General features: G+C 42.7%; 1 protein-coding gene across 1 annotated transcript in view; it reads right to left on the bottom strand.

Moving 5' to 3' along the window:
• Positions 1-260: 260 nt before the first annotated feature.
• The window catches only part of Pex7 (peroxisomal biogenesis factor 7), a 58,507-nt gene continuing 32,622 nt past the window's right edge, over positions 261-26,145 (bottom strand). The window contains exons 9-10 of the mRNA XM_032894936.1: positions 14,806-14,905; positions 261-798 (exon numbers count right to left, since the gene is read on the bottom strand). Of these exons, the coding sequence (XP_032750827.1) occupies positions 730-798; positions 14,806-14,905 (169 nt within the window). The 3' untranslated portion in view covers positions 261-729. The remainder of the gene's footprint in view (positions 799-14,805; positions 14,906-26,145) is intronic.

Raw genomic sequence — 26,145 nt, 5'->3', positions numbered from 1 at the left:
GTGTGAAACCACGCCTAGCTACAAGTATTGGTAATGGAGAAGTAGGAAGAGAGAGAAGTCCTGGGTCCAGTACCTAAGAGGATATGGATATAAGGCATTCAAGATCATCTTAACTCACAGCATTCATTGTACAGCTTACAGCCCAGCACTCCTGAGAGCGTGCCCCTGAGTATGCATGGCCGGCACATGTGACGCTCAGTAGATAACTTCCCAGTAACTTAAGTCTACGTTAGCGTTCATGTATGAACATCAGCTGTATCAACACCGAATAGAAAAGTATATTCATACATTCGGTACATTTAAAAGGCAATCTCATAAATGATCTATGATCAAGAAATGTAGTTTATTTTGATTTTTATCAGCAGGATGATTATATTTTACATCCAAAATGATATATTAATAATAAAATATAAAATATATTACCGCCCGTGTAATCTACTAACCTCCCATATTTTATGTCATGTTACAGTACAGAGATAACATTTTAATAGTCATTACAAGATATATCATAACAATTACTCTTTAGGATCCCAGAAAACATGGCTTATGTACCAGGATTACAATATGATACAATATCTTTATCAGACGCCTCAAAACTGATCTCGATGCAAGTCTGAGAATTCTGAAATCTCAGTACATATAAAGGCCTAGCTCTATCCTTTCAGTAGTTAACGGTTTGATGCTAAGTAGCCCATCAGTCAGTGTCTGTTCTGACCACAGCAGCATGGCTTAACCGGGAACTGCGAGACAGACAGGGTTGTAGATCTTTACGGTTTCATCCCAGGAGCAGTCAGCTACCTACAAAACACAAACAAAGTCAGAAAAACACACAGAACACAAAATTCGAAGCTAGCAGAATATGCAAGCCTGGCATTTAGGTTGTCTACAAGAAAGCACAGTTTTAAATACAACACACAGGGATGTCTTTTAATTGAAAACTATTTTCTCTTTTAAAGGGACATTTTGGGGACGGTTTCCAACTGATTGAAGCTGCCTGCACGCTCCCTCCCCGACTGGAGAGGTACAAAATCTCTGGCCTCCTGAGACAATGCTGAGAAGCTGTGTTAGCCTGAGAAATGAGACTATTTGCTCAACAGACAGTTTAACATTTTCCTGACAGTAAAGACGGAGGGAAGCGTTATGGGCACAACACTTAGAGACTTGAGGTCAGGCAGAAGGCATAAGCTAGGTGTTAGTGGGTGGACAAGGTACAGCTCTTCGAATCAAAATGGCTCACCTGAGGTTACTCTAGAACACACTCTAGAGACCCTAAGCATATCCCACGGGCTAGCAGCCAGGCTTCACAGAGCTACAGCATCCAGCTAAAGGCCCAAAGTTGAAGCCACACTCCACTAAAACAGCACTCAAAAAAGGCGAACTGTCGGTCATTGCGTGCCTGACGTGGAAGTAAAACTTTCACACTGTAGGGCACGAATCTTAATTCACTCCTGAGTGTGTATTTTCAAATGGTGTGTGTGTGTGTGTGTGTGTGTGTGTACAGGAGGCAGGGGTCACTAATCAACCGTGTGTGTGTGTGTGTGTGTGTACAGGAGGCAGGGGTCACTAATCAATCATGTGTGTGTGTGTGTGTGTGTGTGTGTGTGTGTGTGTGTGTGTGTGTGTGTGTATACAGGAAGCAGGGATCACTAATCAAGCCCTGACCTCAGAGTGTAAATGAAGACCATTGTCCAGATGTGCACTGAAATCCTCTGTAGAACTCTCAAATGCAGTTAGAGTTGGAAACCTCAGATACAGAGGACAATGTACAACAATTTCCTTAACTGATTTTTGGCATCTTTAAATAAGACATAGCTTTTTCAGAGAACTTTATTTGTAGAACCTCTTTGCTGTTAACAAAACCCAAATTTGGAGCAATGTATGACCACTCATGTCTAAAATGACATCTCTCAGCACTCAGGAGTGCGGGCAGGGAGATCAAGAGTGCAGCCATCCTTAATTACAGCCTGAGCTCAGCTCTCAGGCTACATGAAAACCCTGTTTCAAATGAAACTAAACAAATTGTTAAAGTATATTCCCTCCACAACAACTTCAAATATTGGCAGAATTAATATATACTTAGAAAAGAATTCTCTTCCTTCCTTGTGAAAAAGTAGCAACAGATATCACCGATGTAATAGAGAACAACATTGCAATGTTTTCTTTAAAATCCAAGTTTGAGAAGGAAGAGAACTGCAGTCCCCGAGATAGAAGGACTGTGACTATAATGGTGGTCTGCACTATACAGCCAATCTCGGTCTTTAAAAAAGGAAAAAAAAAAAAGCACGAATAGTCACCACACAAAATCCCAAGGCCTCCCTGCAGCACTCCTAAACCAAGGCCTATGAGTCTTCCTGGTCCTATTCTAGAAAAGCTAAATTCAGGGTGTGTACTCAGAGACATGGGCAATAACCAACTATTTATGCTATACTAACAATTGTTACTAACAATAAATTAAGTTATAACAAGTTAGTATTCTTATTCTTATTATATTCTTATTATGTTTGAGGTTTATTATATAATAACACTGTATCCTATCGGGTTCTAACTGGTCTGTAGTGCTTTGTGCATTAACCCATGTGTCAAGTAAAATGATTTATTTAGCAAATTCAGTTTCAAACTAACAAAAAACAAAACCTGGTGTAGAGAAAATACCAGCTTCAGACAGAGGTGAGCACCTCATGAGCCATGCACAGTGTGCCTCATGACAGCCAGAGAACATAAAAGCATGCTAAAGAAGAGAAGGTGGTTTCTAACAGCACTCACAGACAGCTCTCACACACAGCACTCGCACACGGCACTCACACACGGCACTCACACACAGCACTCACACACAGCACTCACACACGGCACTCACACACAGCACTCACACACACAGCTCTCACACAGCGCTCACACACAGCACTCACACACAGCACTCCACACGGCACTCACACACAGCACCACAGGCACTCACACACGCACTCACACACACACGGCACTCACACACGGCACTCACACACGGCACTCACACACGGCACTCACACACGGCACTCACACACAGCACTCACACACAGCACACACACAGCACTCACACACAGCACTCACACACAGTACTCACACACGGCACTCACACACGGCACTCACACACGGCACTCACACACAGGCAGGAACTGTCTGAGCTGTGGATAAAGCAGAAAGTGCACGTGGGTGGCTGCCGGCCAGGAGCAGTGGAAAAGGGGCAAGATGCTGGGCAGGGGAAAGAAAGACTCAAAGAAGAGCCCAGACCTCCAGCTCTAAGTACGCAACCAAGTTCCTGATGAAATCTTTCTTTCCTGACTGTGCTTCAGGGTTTCTAGAGGGCTGGCGGCCAACCTTGTCTCTACAACCTGCCCTCCTTACAGAATGGCTGCGTGTGTGGGTGCCAAGGGGCTCCACAGCCTCTGCTCCAGGGTTCCAAGTGGAAATGCATTCCTTACCCTGCCAGTCACTGAGGCGTGGCCATCCCCCAGCGCTTGTGATTCTCTTCTAACTTGAGTCCCAGATACAGATCACTTGATAAGAACTCAGAATTGACATACTGACATCATCATAGGTAAAATGGTGACTTGTCAAAATGGCTCATTTTTTTTACTTAATATCAAATCTGGAGAGAATCCATTTTCATTACTTGTAAAACTGCAAGCTTCCAAGGATGTGGAGATAATTTAAAGTGCGTATGGCCTATGCCATGTAACTTCTACTTTCATTATTTTGGGGGGCTAGAGACATGGCTCAGAGGTTTAGAGCACTGACTGCTCTTCCAGAGGTCCTGAGTTCAATTCCCAACAACCACATGGTGGCTCACAACCATCTGTAATGAGATCTGATGCCCTCTTCTGGCCTGCAGGCATATATGTAGGCAGAACAGTGTGTACATAATAACACATACATCTTCAAAAAATTATCTTCCTCACTTTTATACATTAAATGGGCATTTCTGACTTTAAAAATCTATACACTATAGAAATAAAATACCCATTCTTATACTAAATGGTCAATTTTCTTAAAATATACAATGAAACGTTATTGGAAAACAGAATAGAACTGAATTATTTATCAAAACTAGCTAAATATAACTATGGCATATATTACAATTATCACTGCGGATGGAATTCTTGAGATCAGTGACATTGGGGAATATTTCACCACTTTCTGTGTGCTAACCACTAGGCGACATGCTACAAGGACCCAAAGATATGAATGAAACAAATGTGTCCATAGAGTTTACAACAAAAACTCATCTTTGGTAAATTAAATAAAACATTAGAAAGCCGGGGCTGGAGCGATGTTAACACTGGCTACTCTTCTGGTGGATCCAGGTTCAATCCCCAGCACCACACAGCAGTTCACCACCATCTGAAATCAAGTGATAAGCTTCTTCTGACCCCTGTGGACCCTGAGCACACATGTGGTACACAGACAGATGGGCATGTGGGCAAAACAGCTGTATGCATTGGAATAAGTGAATAAATAAAACAATTAAAGCCAGAGGACATATTTAACACTGCTGGCGTTATGGATCCAGCTTGCAGAGAGTGACTACTACACTGGAAAATGGCAGACTGTAAGCATGTCCATTAGGAGGTGAGTTTCTGTGTTTGACTTTATTAACTACTAAAAATGTTTGCACATGCTACTACTGACCGAGCAATTCATCTCAGAGAACACTGCTGTGGTCACTCCTGTAACCGAGGATTGCCAGGTCCATGAAGAGATTTACTTGACTGACAAGCTTTCTGTTTTCGATTTATCTCTGGACTGTTTTCTCTCAATTTTGTAGGCAATTGCTTTTGCCCTTGGGAAACTGTTCAATCTACTGTAATTATCTGCATGACATATGGCCTTTAGCAAGGATGCAGAGAACAGAAGATGTAAGAGGGATTTGGGGGGAAAAATCACTAATGGTCAACTTGACGTTTAAAAAGGCAGGTCCGTCATTGTTCAGCACGTGATGACCTTGCTTGACAACTCAATGGGGTCTGTACACCACCTTCCAGTGGCAGTCCAGTCCCAGATAAGGACGAGAACTTGCCTTCTGCCTGCTTTCTGCACTCTGCTGGCCAGCCCACCCTTTGCTGCTGCATCCCTTTGCTGACACTAGAGCCACTGGCTTCCTAGGGCTTCTAGCCTAGACATGGGACCAGCCCTCCAGGTCTCCTCCAGGCTTTCTGCACAAGACTTGGCGGAACGAGACACCCAGCCTCAAGGGCCTCATGTTCATCAATGAGAAAGTAAACTTTGAAGAATCTTCTAGACGCATGCAATCATTCATTCACTCATTCACTTACATAATACACACCACACATGAATAACTAGTACCTTATTCTATTATGTAGCTTCTAGCAACAAAATATTCTTTAAAATTTGAAGCACTTATTTCTAAGTTAGAAAGTAACGAAGGGAAATGGAGGAGAGAATGGCATCGTGGTGAAGGTGAAGGGCAGAAATACTCTGTTAAGGGAGAGGCGGAGGCGAGGGAACTTGGGAATAGTAAATAAAATGCCATTGATCTGCAACAGGGCTGCCAAGGAAAGTAAGAACCCAGATTAGAAAGGAACACAATTTACAACGTATCTTAGAAGCAGAAATGAAAAGTTTGGATTCTGAAGATTCTCTTTGAAGGTTTCTAGGCAAAGAAGACATAGTGACAACTTTAACTGTGTGGATTTGCAACTTAGACTGCTCTGTCCCACACCATTAACACGGTAACACAGAGCTAACGCCCTCCCAACAGTGCGAGGCAAGCACTAGAACCGACCCGGTGAGTCCTTCTGAGTTAAGTGATCGAATTTCAAGTTTAATATCCTGCATGCTCAGATATGAAGCCAAGCTGAATTTAAAGGAGGTAAAGAAACAAGCAAATTTAGATGACTTCACCGGTTTCTGCATGACTCCACTGTGCAATCAAGTTTCCAAGCCAGGTTAGGAATGCTGGAGCGAAAGCAAGACATACACAGAGATTACGAGGTACAGGTAACTGGAGAACTGGGTCATCACTAGCATGGGATTAAATGATAGCCCCAAGGTGAACTTATTCCTTAACAGGAAAACTGAATAGTGGTGAACAGCTGCTTCTGGAAGGATGAGAAAGAAATTGGAATTGCACTAAAGACAGAAGACAGATTAGCATGGCGGCCTATAACTAATAGATGGGAAGACTGGGACTCTGCAACCAAAGACAGACAGAAACTTGTGGGTAAGGTGGCAGATGAGAAGCCGCCTCCACAGAGATGGTGAAGGAGAACAGGCAGGACAATGAAAACTAGACTGTTCAAAAGAGCAGGAGCATCCAACGTCACAGCACGAGTAACAGAACAGTTGAAAGGACACTAGCAAAAAGCAGGGCAGGACTTGGGCCCAGCTCCCTGGCTGAGGGTGGGGACAAAGATTAGCTGGTGTATTGTCCTGCTTTCTATTATTGTGATAAAACAATGACCAAAAGCGACTTCAGGGAGCAAAGGGTTTATTTTAGCTTACGCTTGTAGCCCAGCATGAAGGGAAGTCAGGGCAGGAACTAGGGAAGGAACTGAAGCAGAGACCATAGGGAAATGCTGCTCATTGGCTTGCTCCCTGTGACTTAGCTTTCTTATGCCACCCACAACTGAGTAGGGGTGGCGCTACCCACAGTGGGCTGGGACCTATTACATTAATCATTAATCATTAATCAAAAAGATGCGGACTTGCATACTGGGAATCTGACTGAGGCATCTTCTTAGCAGAGGTTCCACCCAGGTGACTCTATCTTGTGTCAGCAGGATACTTCGTCAAACTCTGGAGCCACCTACCCAGCACAGTTTACTATGGAATAGACAGGGAGCTTGCAGCTCCCACAGGTGACTTGACATCCACAGCTCCTTAGCTCCAGCCAGGGGTTCCATGCTTACTGGGCTTTGAGGTAGGGAGACAGGCCCAACCGGACACATCTGTGCTATCTGCTTCCCACTCCCACCTCACTCAGGACACAGGCACTGGCTAGAGCACAAGCCACCTCAAGGTGGGCAAACCGGGGAGTTCCCGGAAGCCAGGAAAAGCTGACCCGATCACAGACTGCAAAGCTAAGCGTGGCCAGCAGAAGGTCCCAGGAGGCAGAGCAGGACCTCAGTGACGAGTAGGATGGACCTCTAATCCGTGTCTAGTGTATGCAGCTGAAAGACATGGGTCTCCACGTTCAGTGAACAACCCTTTTGTAAAGGATCACTCCATCTTTTTCCTTGGGCTGAGGTATGACTTTCATTTTAGTAGTTCTCTGACTTTGAGACAAGGTCTCAGGGTGTGATCTTGACTAGAATCACATGAAGCAAACCTCCTGCTTCTCTGCTCTGGGGTGCTGGTATTACGGGTGCTGGTATTACGGGTGTGTGTGACAAACACCTAGATCATGCTTTGAACTAAGATGCTTGTTGGTTTGGAGGGCACATCATGCTTGTGAGGTAAATGTGCACTTTTTAAATTAGAAAGCTTATGCTCAAATTCAAAGTTTAAATCTTTTTTAATGACTAAAAACCCAGTGTTTATGTAATAGTGCTTTCTAGAGAGACCACATAAATCCTTCAGATGTAACCGCTGGAATTTCATTATGAGAAAATAGTTAATTTTTATTAAATCTAAGTAGAGATGGATAAATTGAAATGAAGGAATAATGTCCACGTTCCGAAATTAAGAATTGTGGAAGGAATGAGTAAAGAAACATACACAACTGCACTTGGCTTACACTCTGTAAGCCAAGAATCAGTCAGTGAGCAGTCAAAGGATCAGGACTAATGCTATGGAGCACAAAGCCAGAGGTTCTAAAGATAAATTAATATATAAGAGGAATTTCAGTTATATAAGTGGGCATATTACAGGCCAAGTATCACAGACCTCACAACAGAAAAGGGCTCTCCCATTTAGACATAACAAGGATAGAGGAAGAAAGGGAAATGCAAGGACTGTATGAATCATGATCAGAGGGAAATATCAAAGAAAAAAGCCGTAAGTGCAGGTCGCTAAGCTGGTTAACAAGGGAAGGCGGGGAGTTTTCTCAGCAATTATCCTTAAAGAGTGACGCAGATATCTTATTTGTCGGGTTTTAAACCTTTAAAGAGAAGATCTTCACACTGTCAAGAAGAAAGGTGCTGTCAGAATGCCCTTGGATCTACTTTCTCAGATCTTTAAGAATGGAGACACCAAAAAGAACAAGGATTATAAATACGAGACTCCAACAGTCCGCAGATAACATCAGCGAGGGCCTGTTAAGATCACAAGGTAGAGAGGTTTCTGAGTGGGCATGAAAGATACCAAGAGGTGAGAGGTATTTTCTAAGAGAATAAAATATGAACAAAGGGTAAAACTACACTGGCTTGCAATCAATACATTTGGTCACACATTATAAGAGGGATAATTGAGACATCAAAACTAACTTTAACCATCAAAACCATCAGCAATGGTGAGCACGGCAAACTTAACTGCAAATTCTTCCCAGCTCCCTAAAGCTCGAGTCCAAAGACAGAGTGGTGTGTGACCTCCAAGGTTAGTCCCAAGATGCCTTGCTGTCTTAGAAGCACACAATGGCTGGATGACGCTGAGCTTCTCCAAAACACTCTTGGCCTAGATGGCAACCAGACAAAGGTGAATAAGGTCACAGCAGGCCACCCTGCTCTATTTAAGCTGCCAACTGTCAGGAGCCATGTGAGGGCCCCAGGTGAGACCGACAGAGAGAAATGAGAGGTTCCAATTGCTGACTCGCAAACCTGTGGGCAAACAGCAAAACTGGTGTCAGGCTCCAGGCTATGGAGTAGCTTACAGTGTAAAAGAGAACTGTTAAGAGAGGAGGAGGGAGAGGAGGAGAGAAAGGGAAAAGGGGAGAGGGAGGGAGGGAGAGGAAGTGCTTGTTCAGTGTGGGGAAACTCTGCTAATCATCCACCAGGACTGGAAGCCTCTGGGCTCAAAGCAATATGGGAGACGCCCTTCTTTAGAGGAGCTTCTCCTGACTTCGCCTGGGGAATTCTAAGCCCACTCAGAAGCCTCTACCTGAGCAATGTCAAGTAGCCTCAATTTCCTTTCTCCTGACAAAACCTGTTCAGCCAGTACCTGAGATTCCTGAAATGCTTTCCCATGCTAAGGATGTATTCTAGACACCCTAAGCCCCCAACCAATGACCTCTGCCCATCCTGGATGTTCCTACCCTCAGTCTCCCAAAATTTATTAAGCCTTGGATCACCCTAAGTAAAGTTAAACTGCCTCCTGAGAGCGGTCCTGATGAGAATTCTTCACCACATGCATTCACAAGACTTCAGAACCCCAAGCAGGAGACCCACCGTTCAGCATTTGTTAGACTCTAGGTTTGAACCATAGTAGAGCTTGGAGGAAGAAAACCAAGTGTGTTCTAACTGTACTAAAGTTACATATGTGAAAAAAAGGATAAATAAATATTGGTTGAGATCATTCTAGCTTGAAAGGAAGGAAAGGGTAGTGTCTAAAACAAAATATAAATAAAATGGAAGTGAAACAGCATAAATTCACAGTGAAGAGTATGGCAAGAACAGGAAAGAAAGACTGAATGTCTTAGACTCAGTGTTGGAAAATCTTTTCTTCAAATGTAAAGTCTAATAGTTCAAAAGTCTTAATCAAAAACAATTCTCCAATATTCTCTTGCTTTTAATGTGCCTTTAACTTGAATAGTTTAGACTATTTACAGCACAATTGTTGATATGATTGAGTTTAAAGGCTTTACATACAATATCAAGTGATCTGGGAAGAAAGATAATTTTACTTTCCTTTTTTTTTTTTTTTTTTTGGTTCTTTTTTTTCGGAGCTGGGGACCCAACCCAGGGCCTTAAGCTTCCTAGGCAAGCACTCTACCACTGAGCTAAATCCCCAACCCTTTACTTTCCTTTTTAATTTAGATAATTGTATTTATTTTATGTGTTTGAGTGTTTTGCCTGAGTGTTTGCATGTGTGTCACATGTAGACCAGGGGCTTTGAAGGTTAGAAGAGGATCAGGTCCCCTGGAACTGGAGCTATGGGTGATTCTGAGCCCTCACGTAGGTACTGGGATCCATCCAGATCCTCTGCAAAAGCATCAAGTGCTCCTAACTGCTGAACTGTTCTAGCCCCAATATTTTTCATTTCTTTGTCTTGATTAATTCCTCTGGCAAAGACTCCCAAAGATACTGTAAAGAGAAGCTGTAAAAGTGGTGTCCTCTGTCCTGTCCTAACGACAGATGAGGGCTTTCAGTCCCTTACTGGCCATTACAGTGAGATAACTCTTTATTTCATCCTCCCTTAATATTTCTGATCAACTACCCTTCTTTTTCTAAATTTCTAAAAGGTCTTATACATTTATATTGAGACTGTTACAATTACCCTCAGATAATATACCTTTAAATATACTCAGAAGAATGATGTCTTTTACAATGGTGTCTTTCTAATTCCTCACGCCCAAGTTCTATCACTCTACGTATTGTACTTTTGCTTATAAACCATCCCCCATGAACAAGCCTTATTCTGTCTATCATATAAATATCTAAAATGAGAGTGTCTCAAACATTAATCTTTTTAAAAAAGTGTGTACGTGTGTGCACATGCACATGTCGTATGTGTGGATATACAATGTAGGCACGCATGGAGGTCAGAGGACAGTTTCAGGTTCAGTCCTCACCTTCTACTGTAGTGAGACAGTCTCCTACTCATGGCTGCAAAGGCCGGGCTAGCTGACTGACAGCTTCTGTAGACTCTACTGTGCCTCTCACCTTGCTGTCAGAGGGCTGGGCTTACGGACACACACACTACCTCTGGGTGTCCTTAGGAAACAGGAATCTGAACTCAGGCCCTTATTCTTAGATGGAAAAGCTTTACTCAGTGGGCCCTCCCCCAGCCTCTCAAGCATACCTCTTAACTGTTTCTATTTCACACTGCCTGCTCTTCCCCTAGCACCCAAGATCAGACCACTCTCCTCCTGGCCTCCAAGGCCACCTTGACCCCTGCCCATCTTCATTAGTGATGGAGACTGTTCTATCTTCAAGGTTTTAATAGAACCACAGCAAAGTCCGAGCATGGAGAACGGAGTTCAGTCTAATACATTATCCGTCTTTTCACCTCTAGGATTCTACTCACCAATCTCTTTTTTCTCCAGGTAATTTCAGGAGATTCAAAGCTGGTTTCCTGGCTTTCACTTTACTTATAGTCTATTAGCCTACAGCTACCAGAACTGTCTTTCAAAGACAAATCAAATTTTACACATTTCTGTCATTTTATCAAATCTAGTGTTCATGCAACCCCATCATTTTCCACCTCACTCTCTAGGCTCCAGCCACAATGACTTTCTTACTGTTCTTTACAAGGTGGCCACCGAGTCAGGAAGAGTGCCTTCACCAGAAACTGACCTGGTTGTTCCTTTAGCTAGGACTTCTGGTCTACCAAACATAAAGCTACCTAGTCTGTGGTATGTGTTTTAACAATCTGAACACAGATTAATATAGGGAAAACATAAAATTCTGTTAATTAAAAATATAGTAAGTACGTCCATACAAAGTTTTAAATTCTAGCATTTAAAAACTAATACTGTAAGTCAGGAAGATGTGCATTCTTTTGCTCTCTTGTGCTAGCCTCTCCCTCATCACAGGGTCTGTGGCAAACTACTGCCATTGCCAGTTGACTTATCTTCTTCCTCATCTCCTCAGCGTCTGCTCACTCAGCAGATGTAAGCCTCAGTTCCTCTGGATCTCTTCTGACTGTACACCCTGCCCAGACTCGCCTGTCACCCGATGGTCTGATTTAACAGCCTAACTTCTTTATGTGGCAGGAGACATGTTTATTTTAATCCCTCCCCCAATGTCCCCAGTCTGTGCCTGCACAAGGTCCTACATATGAAAACGTATGCTGAAGGAACACATGAGAGGAAGTGGTCCTACTTCTATGGTTTCCTGTCTGGCACATCTGAACTATGAATTACAAGGTAAAGATCCCTGCTTCTCTACTCCTAGATGCTCTCAACAACTACACTTCCTTAGTATAATTGAAATTTGGTTAACTAAATGTTATTGATACACATCAGTTGCCAAGCAACAGACAAATAAGTGGCCTTGCAATAAAATCTCTTATTGTTTAAGGATGTGTGTTCTAGTTGATTAATAAACCTCTGATTGGTCAGTTTTAACAGCCCTGGTCTATAGGAGATCTAGGAAACAGTGGATATTGTTCAGGCTGGCATGAGGCACCATCACAAGCAAGGACACAGAGGAGCCACAGATGTCACCACAGTTCTGGAGGCTTCTCACAGAGAACAGGTAATAAAACTGTGTGTCAGTGGATTCCCAGTGTCCATTTGTGTCTGCTCCTCTGGTGCTACCTTGACTCAATGGTATATTACAGCCTTTTAAAACTTAGGCTACAGTAACTACAATGACCTTCTGTTCAACTCTCAGTAACCAGTGTTTCTCAGAAAAGGAGCTAGGTCATTTAAAGCACAGTATATTTTCACTAAAGACAGTTCTTTTTCGTTTGTTTTTTTTTTGATAAGGTTATTAAGCCAGTTTAAAACAGTTATTCTACTGATAATGTGAATATTCAAAAGCTTCCTGGAACTATTTTAAACAGAACTGTGTTAAGTTCCTAAAGTTAAATAAGGCTGTGTGGCTACTTCAGTTTGGGACACAGTAGTGGAAATGGGACCTTCTTCAAGTTGTAGACGCAGTAGTGGAAAATGGTATTTTCTTTTTAACTTCTAAAATTTAGTACAGAATCAAAAGTCTTTAATCAGCCTAGAATCCCCATGTATTAGCATGTCTTGTTTATACTTTCACTCTGTTTGGTCAAGCACCTTACCACTCAATATATGAGGCTGTTCTGACCTGACCTTACAATTTATAACACTAAACAGCCTCTTAACGAACTCTGAAAAAAAAATGTTTCATGTTCTCAAGAGGACAGAAGAGGAAATATTAGTTTATTGACTAAAACAGAAAATTTCTCCGGCTTTGCTCTCTGTCTGGTCTCCCACTGGGCCCGAGGTGTGGGGATGACGAGACAGTCCAGAGACAGACAGTCTGTCAGCTTTCTTGATGCCTTGTGCTGGGAGAACTACAGGCTCCCGACTGCTGCCAATCTCTGGGGACAGAACATGCCCCTTTCCTCGTCCCTTTAGCTCCTGCTCAGGGAGAGGCCCAAGTCTTGAGCACTTTAGACAGGACAGTTTGAGGGAAGGTTCCATTTCCTGTTAGAAAACTCAAACCTTCCCTCCCCACATTTATTACTCAGATCATAAGGGCCCAGCTATACGTCTCTTGGGCATATACCCAAAAGATACCCCAACATATAAAAAGACACGTGCTCCACTATGTTCATAGCAGCCTTATTTATAATAGCCAGAAGCTGGAAAGAACCCAGATGCCCTTCAACAGAGGAATGGATACAGAAAATGTGGTATATCTACACAATGAAATACTACTCAGCTTTCAAAAACAATGAATTTATGAAATTCATAGGATGGAACTAAAAAAATATCATCCTGAACGAGGTAACCCAGACACAAAAGAACACACAGGGTATGTACTCACTGAATAGTGGATATTAGCCCAAAAAGCCCACAATGCACATAATAGAATCCACGGAACATATGGAGAAGGAAGTCCAGTGTGTGGATGCTTCAGTCCTGCACTTCGTGGTAACAGGATGGTTGAGGGAGATGGAAGGAAAGGGGAACTGGGGAGGGGGAAATAAGGGGAGGAAATAAGGGTGGCACCATCAGGATCTGGAGGAGATGCTAGAGAGGTACAGGGTCAGGAAATCGAACAAAGATATGTAGAAGGGGGGGATGAGGAACTGGGGTAGCCACTGGAAGGTCCCAGACACCAGGGAAATGTGAGGCTCCCAGGACCCAACAGGGATGACTTTAGCCAAAATGTGCAGAGAATGGGGAGACAGATCTGTTGAGACCTCGTCCAGCAAGGTTGGCACGGTCTCTGGTTGATACCCATCTCAAAGTTTTTAACCCAGAAATGTTCCTGTCCAAAGGAAGAACAGGGACAAAAATGGAACAGAGACTGAAGGAAGGGTCAAACCAGGGACGGCCCCACCTGGGGACCCATCAAGTCTGCAGGCACCAAACCCAACACTGTTGCTTTGGTCTAAAGGCGCCTGCTGACAGGAACATAGTGTGGCAGTTTCTGAGGCCAGCAAATGACCAATGCAGACTTGAATGCTTGGAGCCAACCATCAGACAGAGCTCAGGGAACCTGGTGGGGGAGCTGGCAGAGGGAATGGAGGAGAGGAGGGGAGGGGAATTGCAACCCCATTAAAAGGACAACATAGGCTGGCCTGACTACCCAGTTCTCCCAGAGTCTAGACCACCAACCAAGGAGTGTACCCAGAGGGACCCATGGCTCCTCCAGATACATATGTAGCAGAGGATTACCCTGCCTGACAGCAACTGGAGATGAGGCCTTTGGTCCTGAGGAAGCTTGATGCCCCAGAGTAGGGGGATGTTGGAGCAGTGGGTCAGGAAAATGTGGATGGGCAGGGGAGCACTCCCATACAAAGGGTAGGAGGGAGGGGGGATGTGGGATGGGGGATAGGTAACGGAGAAGTGGGATATCATTTGAGATGTAAATGAATGGAATGGTTAATTAAAAAAGAAAGAAAGATAGACCTTGAGAAGAGTCTGGGTCACTCTCCTCCTGTGCTCCCTGCCCTCTCACACTCGTTCCCATGGGGAGACGGTTAGGTGAGCTGAGTGAACCTAAGGGCTGCAGGTCCACATCAGAGCTGGTATTAGCTGTGCAGGTAGAAAATCACAAAACTGTACATTACCTCAGTGGGGCTCTGGAGACTTAGGTCTAAGCCACAGGTGAACTCTGTGTGATGCTCCACTGTTTCCAGAAGCGGATCAGGCTTTGAAAAATTCCAGAATCTGTGACAACAAAAAGAGAGAGGGGAGAAAAAGAAAATACAAGTGTTAAAACACTTCTATTAACAAGTAGCTATATGGCATAGAAAAGGTTTTATCACAACAGGCTCGACTAACTCATAAATGCCAATCCCATTTGCATAAAGCAGCTAATAAGGAAAGCACGAACCCCATTCTATTAGAGCAAAGAACAAACAGAATTACTAATCTGCAAAGTTTTAAAAAAATTACTGTGTTCTCATTTTGATAGCTTATACAATAGAAGCTTAGAAAGATTTTGTTTAGAAAATAAACTCTGAAGGGCATTTGGGATGAGGAACAGTGCTTTGTCTCTTAGGTGTTTCTCAAAGCAATCATGTCTGGAAAACAAGAATATTGGATTAGATGAACTCCTAACATTTTGTGATTTTTAAATTCTATTTCATTTCTAAACAAGTAATATGAAAAGCACTTAGGTTTAATTTACATTTCAACAGGAATTCAAGTTCTTTAAAATGAATCTGTTCTCTTGTGAATATCCCTGTAAATTCTGAAACTCTCTTTTCAGGCACAGCCTTTTTTAGAGATTCCCCATCAATGTCATTTCCAGAGGCAAGCCAATATTTTGTATTCTACTTCTCTTTTATAAACTGAGTATGACAATATTTACCATAATACAGCTCTGATTGCTGCTGTTCAGAAAATTTTTCTCTTTTTTCAATACATAAATTAGTACTTGAGCTTTCTAAAGCCTTGTCTGCTCAACATGGTTTTATTTATTCTAACACACTATAGAACAGCACATTCAGAGTCCTAGGAGTCATCCTGTAATTCAGCTTTTCTAATGATGTACAATGTGCAGCATGCTGGAGGTTGGGCTGGTCTCTCTGAAAGAGAGCAAACACACAAGACCAACAGTCACGGTTTGTTTAACCTGGTGGTATTATTTCCCTAATAAACACAGTGCTGGCCTTATTAAGTTTTGAAAAGGACTGTTGCTATGGATAATCTCCTGTGTGGGTAGCAGAGAGATACTAAACAAATAGCTCATTTATCTGATTACTGGGAGCTACAGAATATTTAGGGAGAGTATTTTGCTTTTGAAAATGTGTCTTTTCAAAATAAAGTGAGGGTACAAGCCACAGACCTTCTCAGAAATGCTAATGGTAGTTTTCTTGGTTTTGCATACTTGTTCCTAGACAGTGAATTGTACCAGGATCAAATTTTCTGAATCTTAATGATGTTTATATAAGCAAAAGTAAACTTGTAATTGTACAGTTTTGTTTCTAAAAACTAGTTATACACTAATTTGCATTATTTGAGACAGTAATCAGATGATTTTGCATATGTATCCAAAATGTTCCTACCATTCATAATGGTTTTTAAAATATGCATTTAGCATGACGAAAATAAATTAAGGGAAAGTTGAAGGTAGGAAGTAAGTTGGAACCTTCAATGAGATTAATAAACAATATATCCCATGAGGTCACATGTGCTTGACAGGAAGGAGCTTGAAGACACTAAGCTTTCGAGCAGCCACCACGACAGAAACACATCATCAGGACAAGAGTATGTTTATATAATGAGAAATGCTACTGAGGCCTCTTCAATACGCAGGGATGGGCTGCCAGCTGCCACTTGTCAGTCAATGGCATCATCCAAGGATCTCTGGTGGTCGGCCGACGTAAGCGGCTCTTTGGTTTCACTGTGGAGTCAGGCTCATTTCGAGAGTGGGTAAGCTAGGTCCTCTTTATATAAAGTGTGAACTTCTTATTTACAAGTTTTCAAGGACAACAATGGAGCGACAGGAGCCAGGAAGGCAGTGTCTGTCTTTGCTGTTATGAGCCAGTTAAGGCAATGCTGCGCGAGGACAGAGAATGGGCGTCATGAGCTGAAAAGGCCTGAGACAAGGACGCGTGTGCACGGCCATCCCAATGGCTGTAAGCATGAGGAGGCCGAGCGATGCTAAGTCCATTTGGAGGCGCTTAGTGTGCAACTAAATGGGCCCCAAAGGCCTTGGAGCTCCAAACCTAGTCATAGCCACCAAAACTTCAAGAACATCAATCACGTATTTGTGTGAGTTTATTTAAAAAAAAAAAAAAAGACCTCAAACAAAATTCATGTTAAAAGTTCCTACAATTTTAAAAACTAAAAGCCTTCAAAGTAAGACACCAAAACGAGTCGCCATCATCAAAGCATCCCAGAAGCACATGTGAAGCCCTGAGGTGAGAATGAAGGAGAGACTAATTCACAACAGCAAACAGCACCGTGGCCAGCGCGAGGGACAAGTGTGCTGTCTCATTTCTTTTCTCTGCCGCCTTTTTGTTTCCCTTTGGCTTTTTGAGACAAAGTCGCATGTAACCCAGGTAGACTTGAGCTGAATATGCTGGTCTTAAACTCCCGGTCTTCCTGCCTTAGCCTCCTAAGTGCTGGGATGACAGGTATGCTGTGCTATACCCCACTGCTGAAACTTCAATTTTCTCAAGGGAAACGAGAGCTGGGAAAGTTAAAACATATGTTTTAACACACACACACACACACACACACACACACACACACACTAATACTGTAATTTAAGTTTATTTTTGGTATGCTAAAATGCATTTTTAAAATATCATTAAGTGTGGTAAATCTCATAAGCTAAATAAACTGAAAAAAAAACAAACTAGGCAGTATGCTAGCAGACTGTAATTTATCTTCAAACTGTAAACAGTTCTTAATAACAGAGGAAATACTTGTATCACTTCCCTCAGTGCCTCTGATTTAGCAGAAGAAACAGCTGTAATAGCAGCCATGGTAGTATTCTAGTACGTATACTTCCAGAATGGTCACACTTAACTCCATTCAAGCTCCACCAGCAAGAGTGAGTTATGAGTGGCAAAGTGTGTTTCTCTAGGTTTCCATATTGTATGATGACGTGAGCAGCCTGTTCTTTCCTGCAACTTTCTTCTGGACTCCCCACAGCGGAACAACGGCTGTTCTTCTCTGGTAGAGGTAGCCCAGAGACAGCATTAGCTGGGCAGATAAGGCGCACTGTTTTCCAGTGAAATGCTTGCTTTGGTGCAGCATATACACTACTTGGTGCCTCTTTGTCTCTTGGCTGATAAAATCACGGACTATTTAAGTTCTCTGATGGGAAGTAAATACTGGACAAGACTCCAATGATTAAAATGACAGAACTGTAGAGCATTTTTCATTTAAATTGGAGATCCTATTACAAGTTACTTTTGGCCTTCTGACTCCACTGTTCTTTAACAAAGCACGTATAAAGCATTATTAAATAGAACATCGAAATTATTTTAAGAATTAAGCAGAAGCTACTTTGTTTCACTGAGATATAGTTTGAAATATCTATAATGGCACTTATGAAGTTTAGTCAACAGGTGAATTTAGCAAAAACCTTAAAGCACTCTTAAAATGTCACCCTTTCCCTTGGCTCCTGCGGGTTACGAGCAACTCTGCGACCACAAGAAAAGTCAAGGCCTGCTTTGGCTATTTTCAGGGTGGTGCCCTGTGTTAAGTGTAGTTGTGTTTTCATAGTTTTAAACACACAGCACCACCATAATGTCCTTCACTTGTGTTGCTAATGGTCAAGTCTCTAGAAGAAAGAGCAGAAAATGTCACTCTTTCAGATCCAGGGACAAGGAAGGTGCTGTATGAGAAGCCAGTGGTCTGACTGTCGCTTGTAGTCTAGGCTGACACTGAACTCACTGTGCAGGGCTCATTTCGGGAGAGCGATGGGTTGGAGACATATTTAAGTAGAATAAGTGGGATGGTTAATGAAAAAAGAAATTCAGAATGAGCTCATGTTTCTGGTTCTGTGGATTAATTTACAGATCTATCATCCTCTGGAAGCCTCGAAGCCCCTTGAATTGAGGGGCAGAGTCTTAGTCTTTGTATCTTTGCATGTATGAAAGTATCTGACATGGGCTGGACACACGGCTCAGTGAGAGCAAAGGCCCTGGGTTTAATCCCTAGCACTGAGAAAACAGTGTCTGCTCCATGGGCCACGAAAGCATGCCCAGGAGTGAATGAAAACATAAATAAATGACTACGCTGAGCATGTGACAGATAAGAAAAGCCAGCCTCACACACAGATTCCCAAATAATGGAGCACGGACTCATTCAAAAAAGCAAAAAAATCCCTCCAATGTGTGCCTGAAATCCCAACTGAGTGGCATCCCTGGAAAAGCGTACCTTAGGGACTGCTGGTGCCCAGTGAACAAAACCCACCATCTAAAGCAGTGCTTCCTAGACTTCAACAGACACAGAGTTAATAATCTCCCCTAGGCCAACGGCACTGTCAGGCAGAAAGAAAAAGCCAACAAAGTCAACAGTGCAGTGGCTCTGAACCCTGGCCACATGGAAATCAACAGAGAAGAAATGGAAGAGAAAAAAATTCAATGACTGAGTCCCCACTGTAGAGGACATTGCTCATCAACTAAATCCCTGATTTTTAGACCAATCGTTTTCGAATTTAAATTCATATCAGAATCACCCGGAGGACTTACTACAAACAAATTCAAAAGCTCTGGAATTGTCCAAGAAGGTTTGGAAGAACCAAGTCCTAAGTGCTGGTCAGGCGGATGTCCTGGGATGGTCCGTGGGAACCCCCGCCCCAAGGCTGCTACAAGTGAGATTTCATTCACACTCTTTTCACTGCAGCAAAACTCTGGGGAGGGACGAATATGTTAGAGACAAAGTCCCAGAGGTAAAGTAAACTGTTACTTCATGTAAATTACCTTCGCCTACAAGGCTGCTTCCTTTTACATTACTGATAGAAAGCAATGAAATACAATGTTAGCTCCTTCTTCCCAGTGACCAAACATACAGACGATCCAAGACCGAGCTTCCGCTCCATCTTCAGCAAGACCACTCATGTGGCACAGGGATGGCGCTCTCCTGCTACTCTACGATGTTCATGCTTCTGAGGGTCTGCCACACGAGCGTGAGGACCTGAATTCTACTCCCCGGACCCATGTAAGCAGCCAGACAGGGTGTAGTGGTGTGTTTGCAACCCATCCCCCAGGGGACAAAGACAGGGGCTCGATGGCGGCCAGTTTAACCTAATCCACAGAACCAGGCTCCACTGAGAGACCCCGTCTCAAGACGCACATGCACATGTGCATATGCACACACACCACAGGCAAGCACGCACACACGCGTGTGCATCCACAAGCCTGTCTTTGATCATCACCCAAATCTCAAGGTACAGACAGATGTGTAAGCTCATTTCTCAGCTTAGGGACTAGGCTAGAGAAAATCTTGCAGTTCTTGGCACCATACCTGAGGAGCAGCAGCTGCAAAAGTACACAGTCTACTGACACCATGCCTTCCTGTCCGCCACCTCTACACTCAGTCACGGAAGCTCGAGGATCACGTCAGGTCCCATCATGAAGGTTCAAACAGGCTTGCATCCACTCAGTTTCCCCTACCTTCTCCAACATAGAAAACTCCGAACACTAAAGCCCAGGCCAAAACTCCATGAGTCAAACAACTTACATTCAAAACCAGCCCCTAAGGAAACGATGAGCCAACACAAATGTGAGCTTCCGTGACAATTCAGAAACTCCTTTCCTCGTCTAGTGTCTCTGTAAGCACTCAGTTCATCCACACGGCTGCGGCACTGTCTTCCTAACTGACCTCAAGTCAACTGCTCAGCTCCTTCTGTCCCCAAACACTCACCTTTGCAGTGATTTCAAGACACTGGACGTGCCCGTAGTTACAAAAGAAGTCGACTATTTAATGGCGTGTAAAATCCAACAGTAAGACTCATGATGAAGGCAGGGGCCCGCTATTTAATTCTTACCACCTTTAGGGGAGCTTAAAAATAAAACTCCTAGCCTAGCAAAACAACTAACAAAGAGGTAAAACTCATCCGGATTCATCAGTATCTAACGCCTGTTCATTTGCTCAGATGTGAGCTATTTGGTTTTGTTTTGTTTTTTCATTTTGTTTTGATTCTGGAGCTAATAACTGTAACAAAAATTAAGTTTAAAACTGGAAAGTTCTAATTACATTAATCTGGTAATGTAAGACAAATAATGGTTAACTTTGGAAAACTACTCAATAGTTTTTGAAAATGACTTTTAAACAGCCATAAATATCCAGAAGTGATGCCATGTTCAAGGTGAAACATAATAAAAATTCTAGACTTAGCTTCTCTGTCAAAATGAATTAATTATAATATTTCAATGAAAACCTTAATCAGATCAATATTTTCAAGAGGCAAGCATCAACCCTGGAGCACATGATGAATTAAAGGAAACCATTAGTTGATGGAAGGCTCGCTCTGAGTGCTCATGGCTGCGGTCCACAGCATGCAGGGCGATGTCTAGAGAACACCAACCACATCTCAACAGGAGGACGTAAAGGAAAGTGCTCCCATAAAGCTCACTGTATGAGCACAATGAGTCAGTCATGAAACCTTTTGCTGACCCAAGTTTAAATACGTATTTTAGTTTAAAAAATTGGAAAAAAATTTATTTTTCAAGTGAATTTCAAGAAACTGTGGAAACAAAAGAAGTTGATTGCTTAATGGTACAGAAAATCCAACGCTAAGACTCCTGATGAAGTCACGGGCCCACTCAGGAAATAGTACCAATATCTGTATCTTGATCAATAATGTCTTAAGAACAGCCTATGCACAGCTGACTGGTAACTACCATGGGGAGGTGGAACCCAGAGCTAATGAGACTCGCAGAAGAACAGGCAGATGCTCTCCGGCAAGTGTGCTTTGAAGCATCGTGTGTAAATATAAATCGCTAATCTGACAGGCGCTGCCCAGCTGTGCTGACTGCTTCCTAGCTCTACCACGGGAGACAGCTCATGTCCTCATCCTGAAGCTGAACGGCTGAGTTCATCCAGCAGGGCTGGGCGGGGGTACAATGTCAGTACAGCCTAGAGTCAGTCTCTCTTCCTACCTCACCTCCTACGGCAGACACTGGGCACAGAGAGAGGGAGGAGACAGAAGGAGCCAGTCAGACAAAGATGGAGAGAGACACGGAGAGAGCAGGCCAACAATGCTGCTTCTTTTCTTGTGACAGGACCTGAAAGTGTGATGAAGAGGGGCTGAATGCAGCATCGTGTACTCAGAGACAAGCAGCTCGGTTCCTCCCTCAGACCCTGGCCATTCTCGCCCCCAGAAACATCTCCCTCTTCCACTAACTGCAAAGGGTTTCTGTTTTACACACGTGTGCCCATGCAGGCACACACACGGCTAAATAACAAAGACAACGAACTGCTGAGTGTGAAGTGAAAACAGATAAATCATTATTGTTTACACTCCCTGTACAGCCAGCTCATTCCATTAACTGAATCCGTACTCTAGGCTGGAGCTGCAGGACGGACCTCAAGCGTGAATTATTTACCCCCGAGTGTCGGGGCATATTAAACTATGACCAGCTGACTCGTAGAACCCAGTTGATCTGAGTAAACAGGCTCACTCTTGTGCAAATAGCGAACAGGAGGGAAGACCAAGGCTTTCTGCTCAACTACCTCCGTAGCTCTTCCAAAGTGTAACGCACAGATGCTGTCCCTACGGGAGCGCAGCCTCCAGTGCAGCTCTCCAAAGCCTCCTTCCTCTCTCTCAGCCTTCCCACTGCTGCTCCTGACCTGACTACTCTACCTTCTAATACTACGCTCAGAGTTCACTGACGCACCTTTCATTTTCCGATACGCCTGTTACTCCTTACTACAGAACAAAGGCAAAGCAACATCTCCTGAAGAAAAATGAAACACATGCAACAAAACTGAACTCTTAAAAATATAATGCAACTTAACTGTGGAAATCCCTAACGTTTGCCCTGGAACCAATCAGCACAGTTCAGAGTTCACAGGGGCTTTACACTGCACCAAACCCAGGCTCCCCCTCGCTCCCTTTCCATCTATTATGCTGTGCTAGACATGGACTGCACATGCGCAGGTCGACTCTTAAGGAAAACCACTTTACTAAAGAATTCTGGAAATGTTCTGTACTTAAAAATCAGGGCATTTAAAATCAGCAAGTCTCACAAGTTCTTCTTTAACTAATGTACGTTCTTTCAGTTTGTTGGTCATTATTTTGATTTTTTTTTAACGTGGCGTTTAACTTACAAAGTTACAGTTCACTTCATGAAAAGATCTCTCCAACACAGCAATGGCAGGATTTACACACGTCATCTGGGAAACAATTAGCAATTTGCAGCATTTACATGTTACTTTATAATTGAAGGACAAACTGAAAACATCTACTGATAGAGACCCCAGAACAACTTCCCCAGAGGTTTTGGGCCGTTCTACTTCTCATCAAAACAGACCAATTTCTCCTTAAAAACAGTTTCTCATTCAAGCAGGATGCACTAAATTCAGTTTTCTTTTTTTTTTTTTTTTTTTTTTTCGGGACTGGGGATCCAACCCAGGACCTTGCACTTCCTAGGCAAGCGCTCTACCACTGAGCCAAATCCCCAACCCCTAAATTCAGTTTTCTTAATGCCTACTTTGAGCATAACTAAAGTGAAATCGTGGTTTTAGGCTTTTATAATTAGAATAACCAAAGCTGTCATAATTTTCCATCTAATTTAATTTCCCTTCTATTGGTAAACATTTATTTAGCAGATCCCAGTGGCTGGAGACAAACAATAAAATACACAAGTCCTAATCTGGAATCAAATAATGTGCTCTGTTAACACAAAATACATTTAAAATTAAGTGTTCTTGAAAGAATTAAACAAATATGGGAACAAATACCCTTCTAAAAAAGAAAGCCAAAGGCAGCTGCATTGAGCTACCCTCCTAACATCAGAGGTATTTTCTAACCATGCGGCAACACACGAGAACATGCTTGGCTGACAGCTGTTCATGTTTAATATATGTTTATGTTTATATGTTTAATATACGTCAGAGCACTTCGATGCATCTTTGGTCATTTTGTTACTTCAGTTGCAGGCCTAGAAAAGGCTAACAATTACCATCATACCTTTAGGCCAGGAAGAAAGCCGCAGAGGAATTAGAGACCATGTTAAAAGACAGTCGTGGGCGCTACACAGCTGCAGCCCAGCCATCCCTTATCTGTTTACTCTCACTGACCTTTCTGTGGGGAAGGGGCTGGGTACGGTGGAAATGAAAGGTTTGTGAGACAAAGTACAAATCCAGCTATACTATCTGTTTACTCTGGCTGACCTTTTTAGGGGAAGGGGAAGAAGTATCTGCATGTGGAAATCCCTGCTAGTCAGCACAGGGATCAGAAGCTCAGCTCAGCAACCACAGTAGGGCTAAGACCCTAGACGGGCAGATCCCGTGAGGGAATGTGACAGTGATAAAGGCATTTCACTGGTAATCCAGTCTGTCCAGATTCTAAGTTAGCAAAATCCAATTAAAAATCATCCTCCTACTTTGCAATAAAACAACTGATCCTTATCTTACTCCAAATTAAATATCAAGTCACACTATTAAAAGGCATTAGTAAGAAACATTAGTATCATATTTAGCATGACTAAATATTTTACTATTTCATGAAAGTTTTTATTTTGGAATTATCAATCCATGCAAAAATTCAAAGACTGAAATAATAAATACCATATATCCTTCTTCTAGCTCACCAACTATTAAAAATTTACAGTATATTCTTAGCTTCCTCTTTACATACCTGTATGTAAAATGCTTTTGCTAAATCATTTAAAAATAAATTTTAGACATTTTGCATTGTCTGTTATTTTGCTACGTTTTATAAATTTTGATCATAAATATTAGATGTAATTTATTGTGAAATAGTACAACATAAGTACAAACTTTTAGAAAGAAAAGCAAACTGTATTGAATATCGTATGTGTCAGACCTGATGTGAACAGCTTCTATTTAATTACATTTAAATGTCAAAAATTATGAAGGAAATAAAGGCTGAATGAGATGTATGGCAGAAGAGATTAAATATAACTTGTTAAATAACTGAGTATATAGTTTAAATATACCAAATAAATATTAAATATGCAATAAATATTACTAAGTATAAGCTATGAAACACAGAACTGGCCACCTAGCTATGGATCTGGACGACAGGCTGCACATAGCCATTGCCTTGTGGTGACCCTGTTCTGGTTCCTGCTGCATGATGTGCACTGTAACGACATGCTACACACTGCTGCACGACGACCCTTGTTCTGCTAGGTTCACTTCTCCCCCACCTTCACAGGGCAATAAAGTTCATACTCACAGTGGATGTGAGCAATGTAATTATCTTATCAATGTGATGCTAGGGAAAGCATGGATGATTACTGCCTTAAGTCTCCCTGAGGTACTTACATTTCTAACAAGAAAACTTATTACAATTAGCGTCTACTTTAGATCTGCTATCTTTTATGTGCCAAGAACATGTTGGGTACTACGTCATTGAAATCTCTAAACATTCCTGCAAAGGAGGCACCATTTCCATGTATCCATGGCTGGCAAGTGGAAGGGCAGCCTCTCACTTCTAGCTAGTCAACTGACTAAAAGGTCCACACGGTCATTGCATTCACAGATGTGCAGCCCAGAGAATGTTCCCAGGTTTCTCTAAAGAGTAAGGGATATAGAGGAACGGGTCTCGTCTCTGGGACTTCCTACCCCTAGTTTTACTTCTCTCCCAACTCCAAGGGGAAGAGAGCAACAAAGGGCCAAGTATAAGCTGACTGCTTTTCTTGCTCTCAAATAAAAGTTTCTGCCTCATCCCAGAAGATTGGAGCTGAAATGACCCTTACATCCAAAGACAGATGTTCTTCTGTTACCACCAATTCGGCCTTTAAGGCTGACAACAACAGGAGACTTAGCCCTTAGTGTGCCAGCATTTGTGTGTGTCAGCTCACTGGGCCAGCACAACAATCTCATGCTGTGTGCTCCATCATCTACGTTACAAACGTAGACCTCAGCCACACGGTTTCCAGGTTACTTGCTCGAGTTTATACGGCTAGCAGTAGCATACACCCTGCCTCCAATATGAGGGCATCCAAGTATATGCTGGCCTAATGATTCTATGAGTATGTCTTCAATCATCCTCTAGCTGTATTTATGACTACGTACGTCTTGCTACACCAACAAAACTGAGCGGCTTGAGGCTGCTTCTATTCTCTAATCTTCCTTTTTAACACTTCCTGCCATGGTCTGAATGTGTCCTCTGTGGGCTCCTATGTTTGCTGGGTCCTGAAGTAGGACCTCACTGGAGCAAGAGGGTTGCTAAGGCCTCTTACGGTTTCTCAGCCTCAGGAACTTCCTGTCCTGCCTCAGTTTCCTGACCGCAGGTAGACACAGTGTGA

Source organism: Rattus rattus, chromosome 2, assembly GCF_011064425.1.
Source record: "Rattus rattus isolate New Zealand chromosome 2, Rrattus_CSIRO_v1, whole genome shotgun sequence".
Lineage (NCBI taxonomy): Eukaryota > Metazoa > Chordata > Mammalia > Rodentia > Muridae > Rattus > Rattus rattus.
Note: the sequence above shows the minus strand (reverse complement) of the source record. Positions and strands in the feature narration are given on the sequence as shown.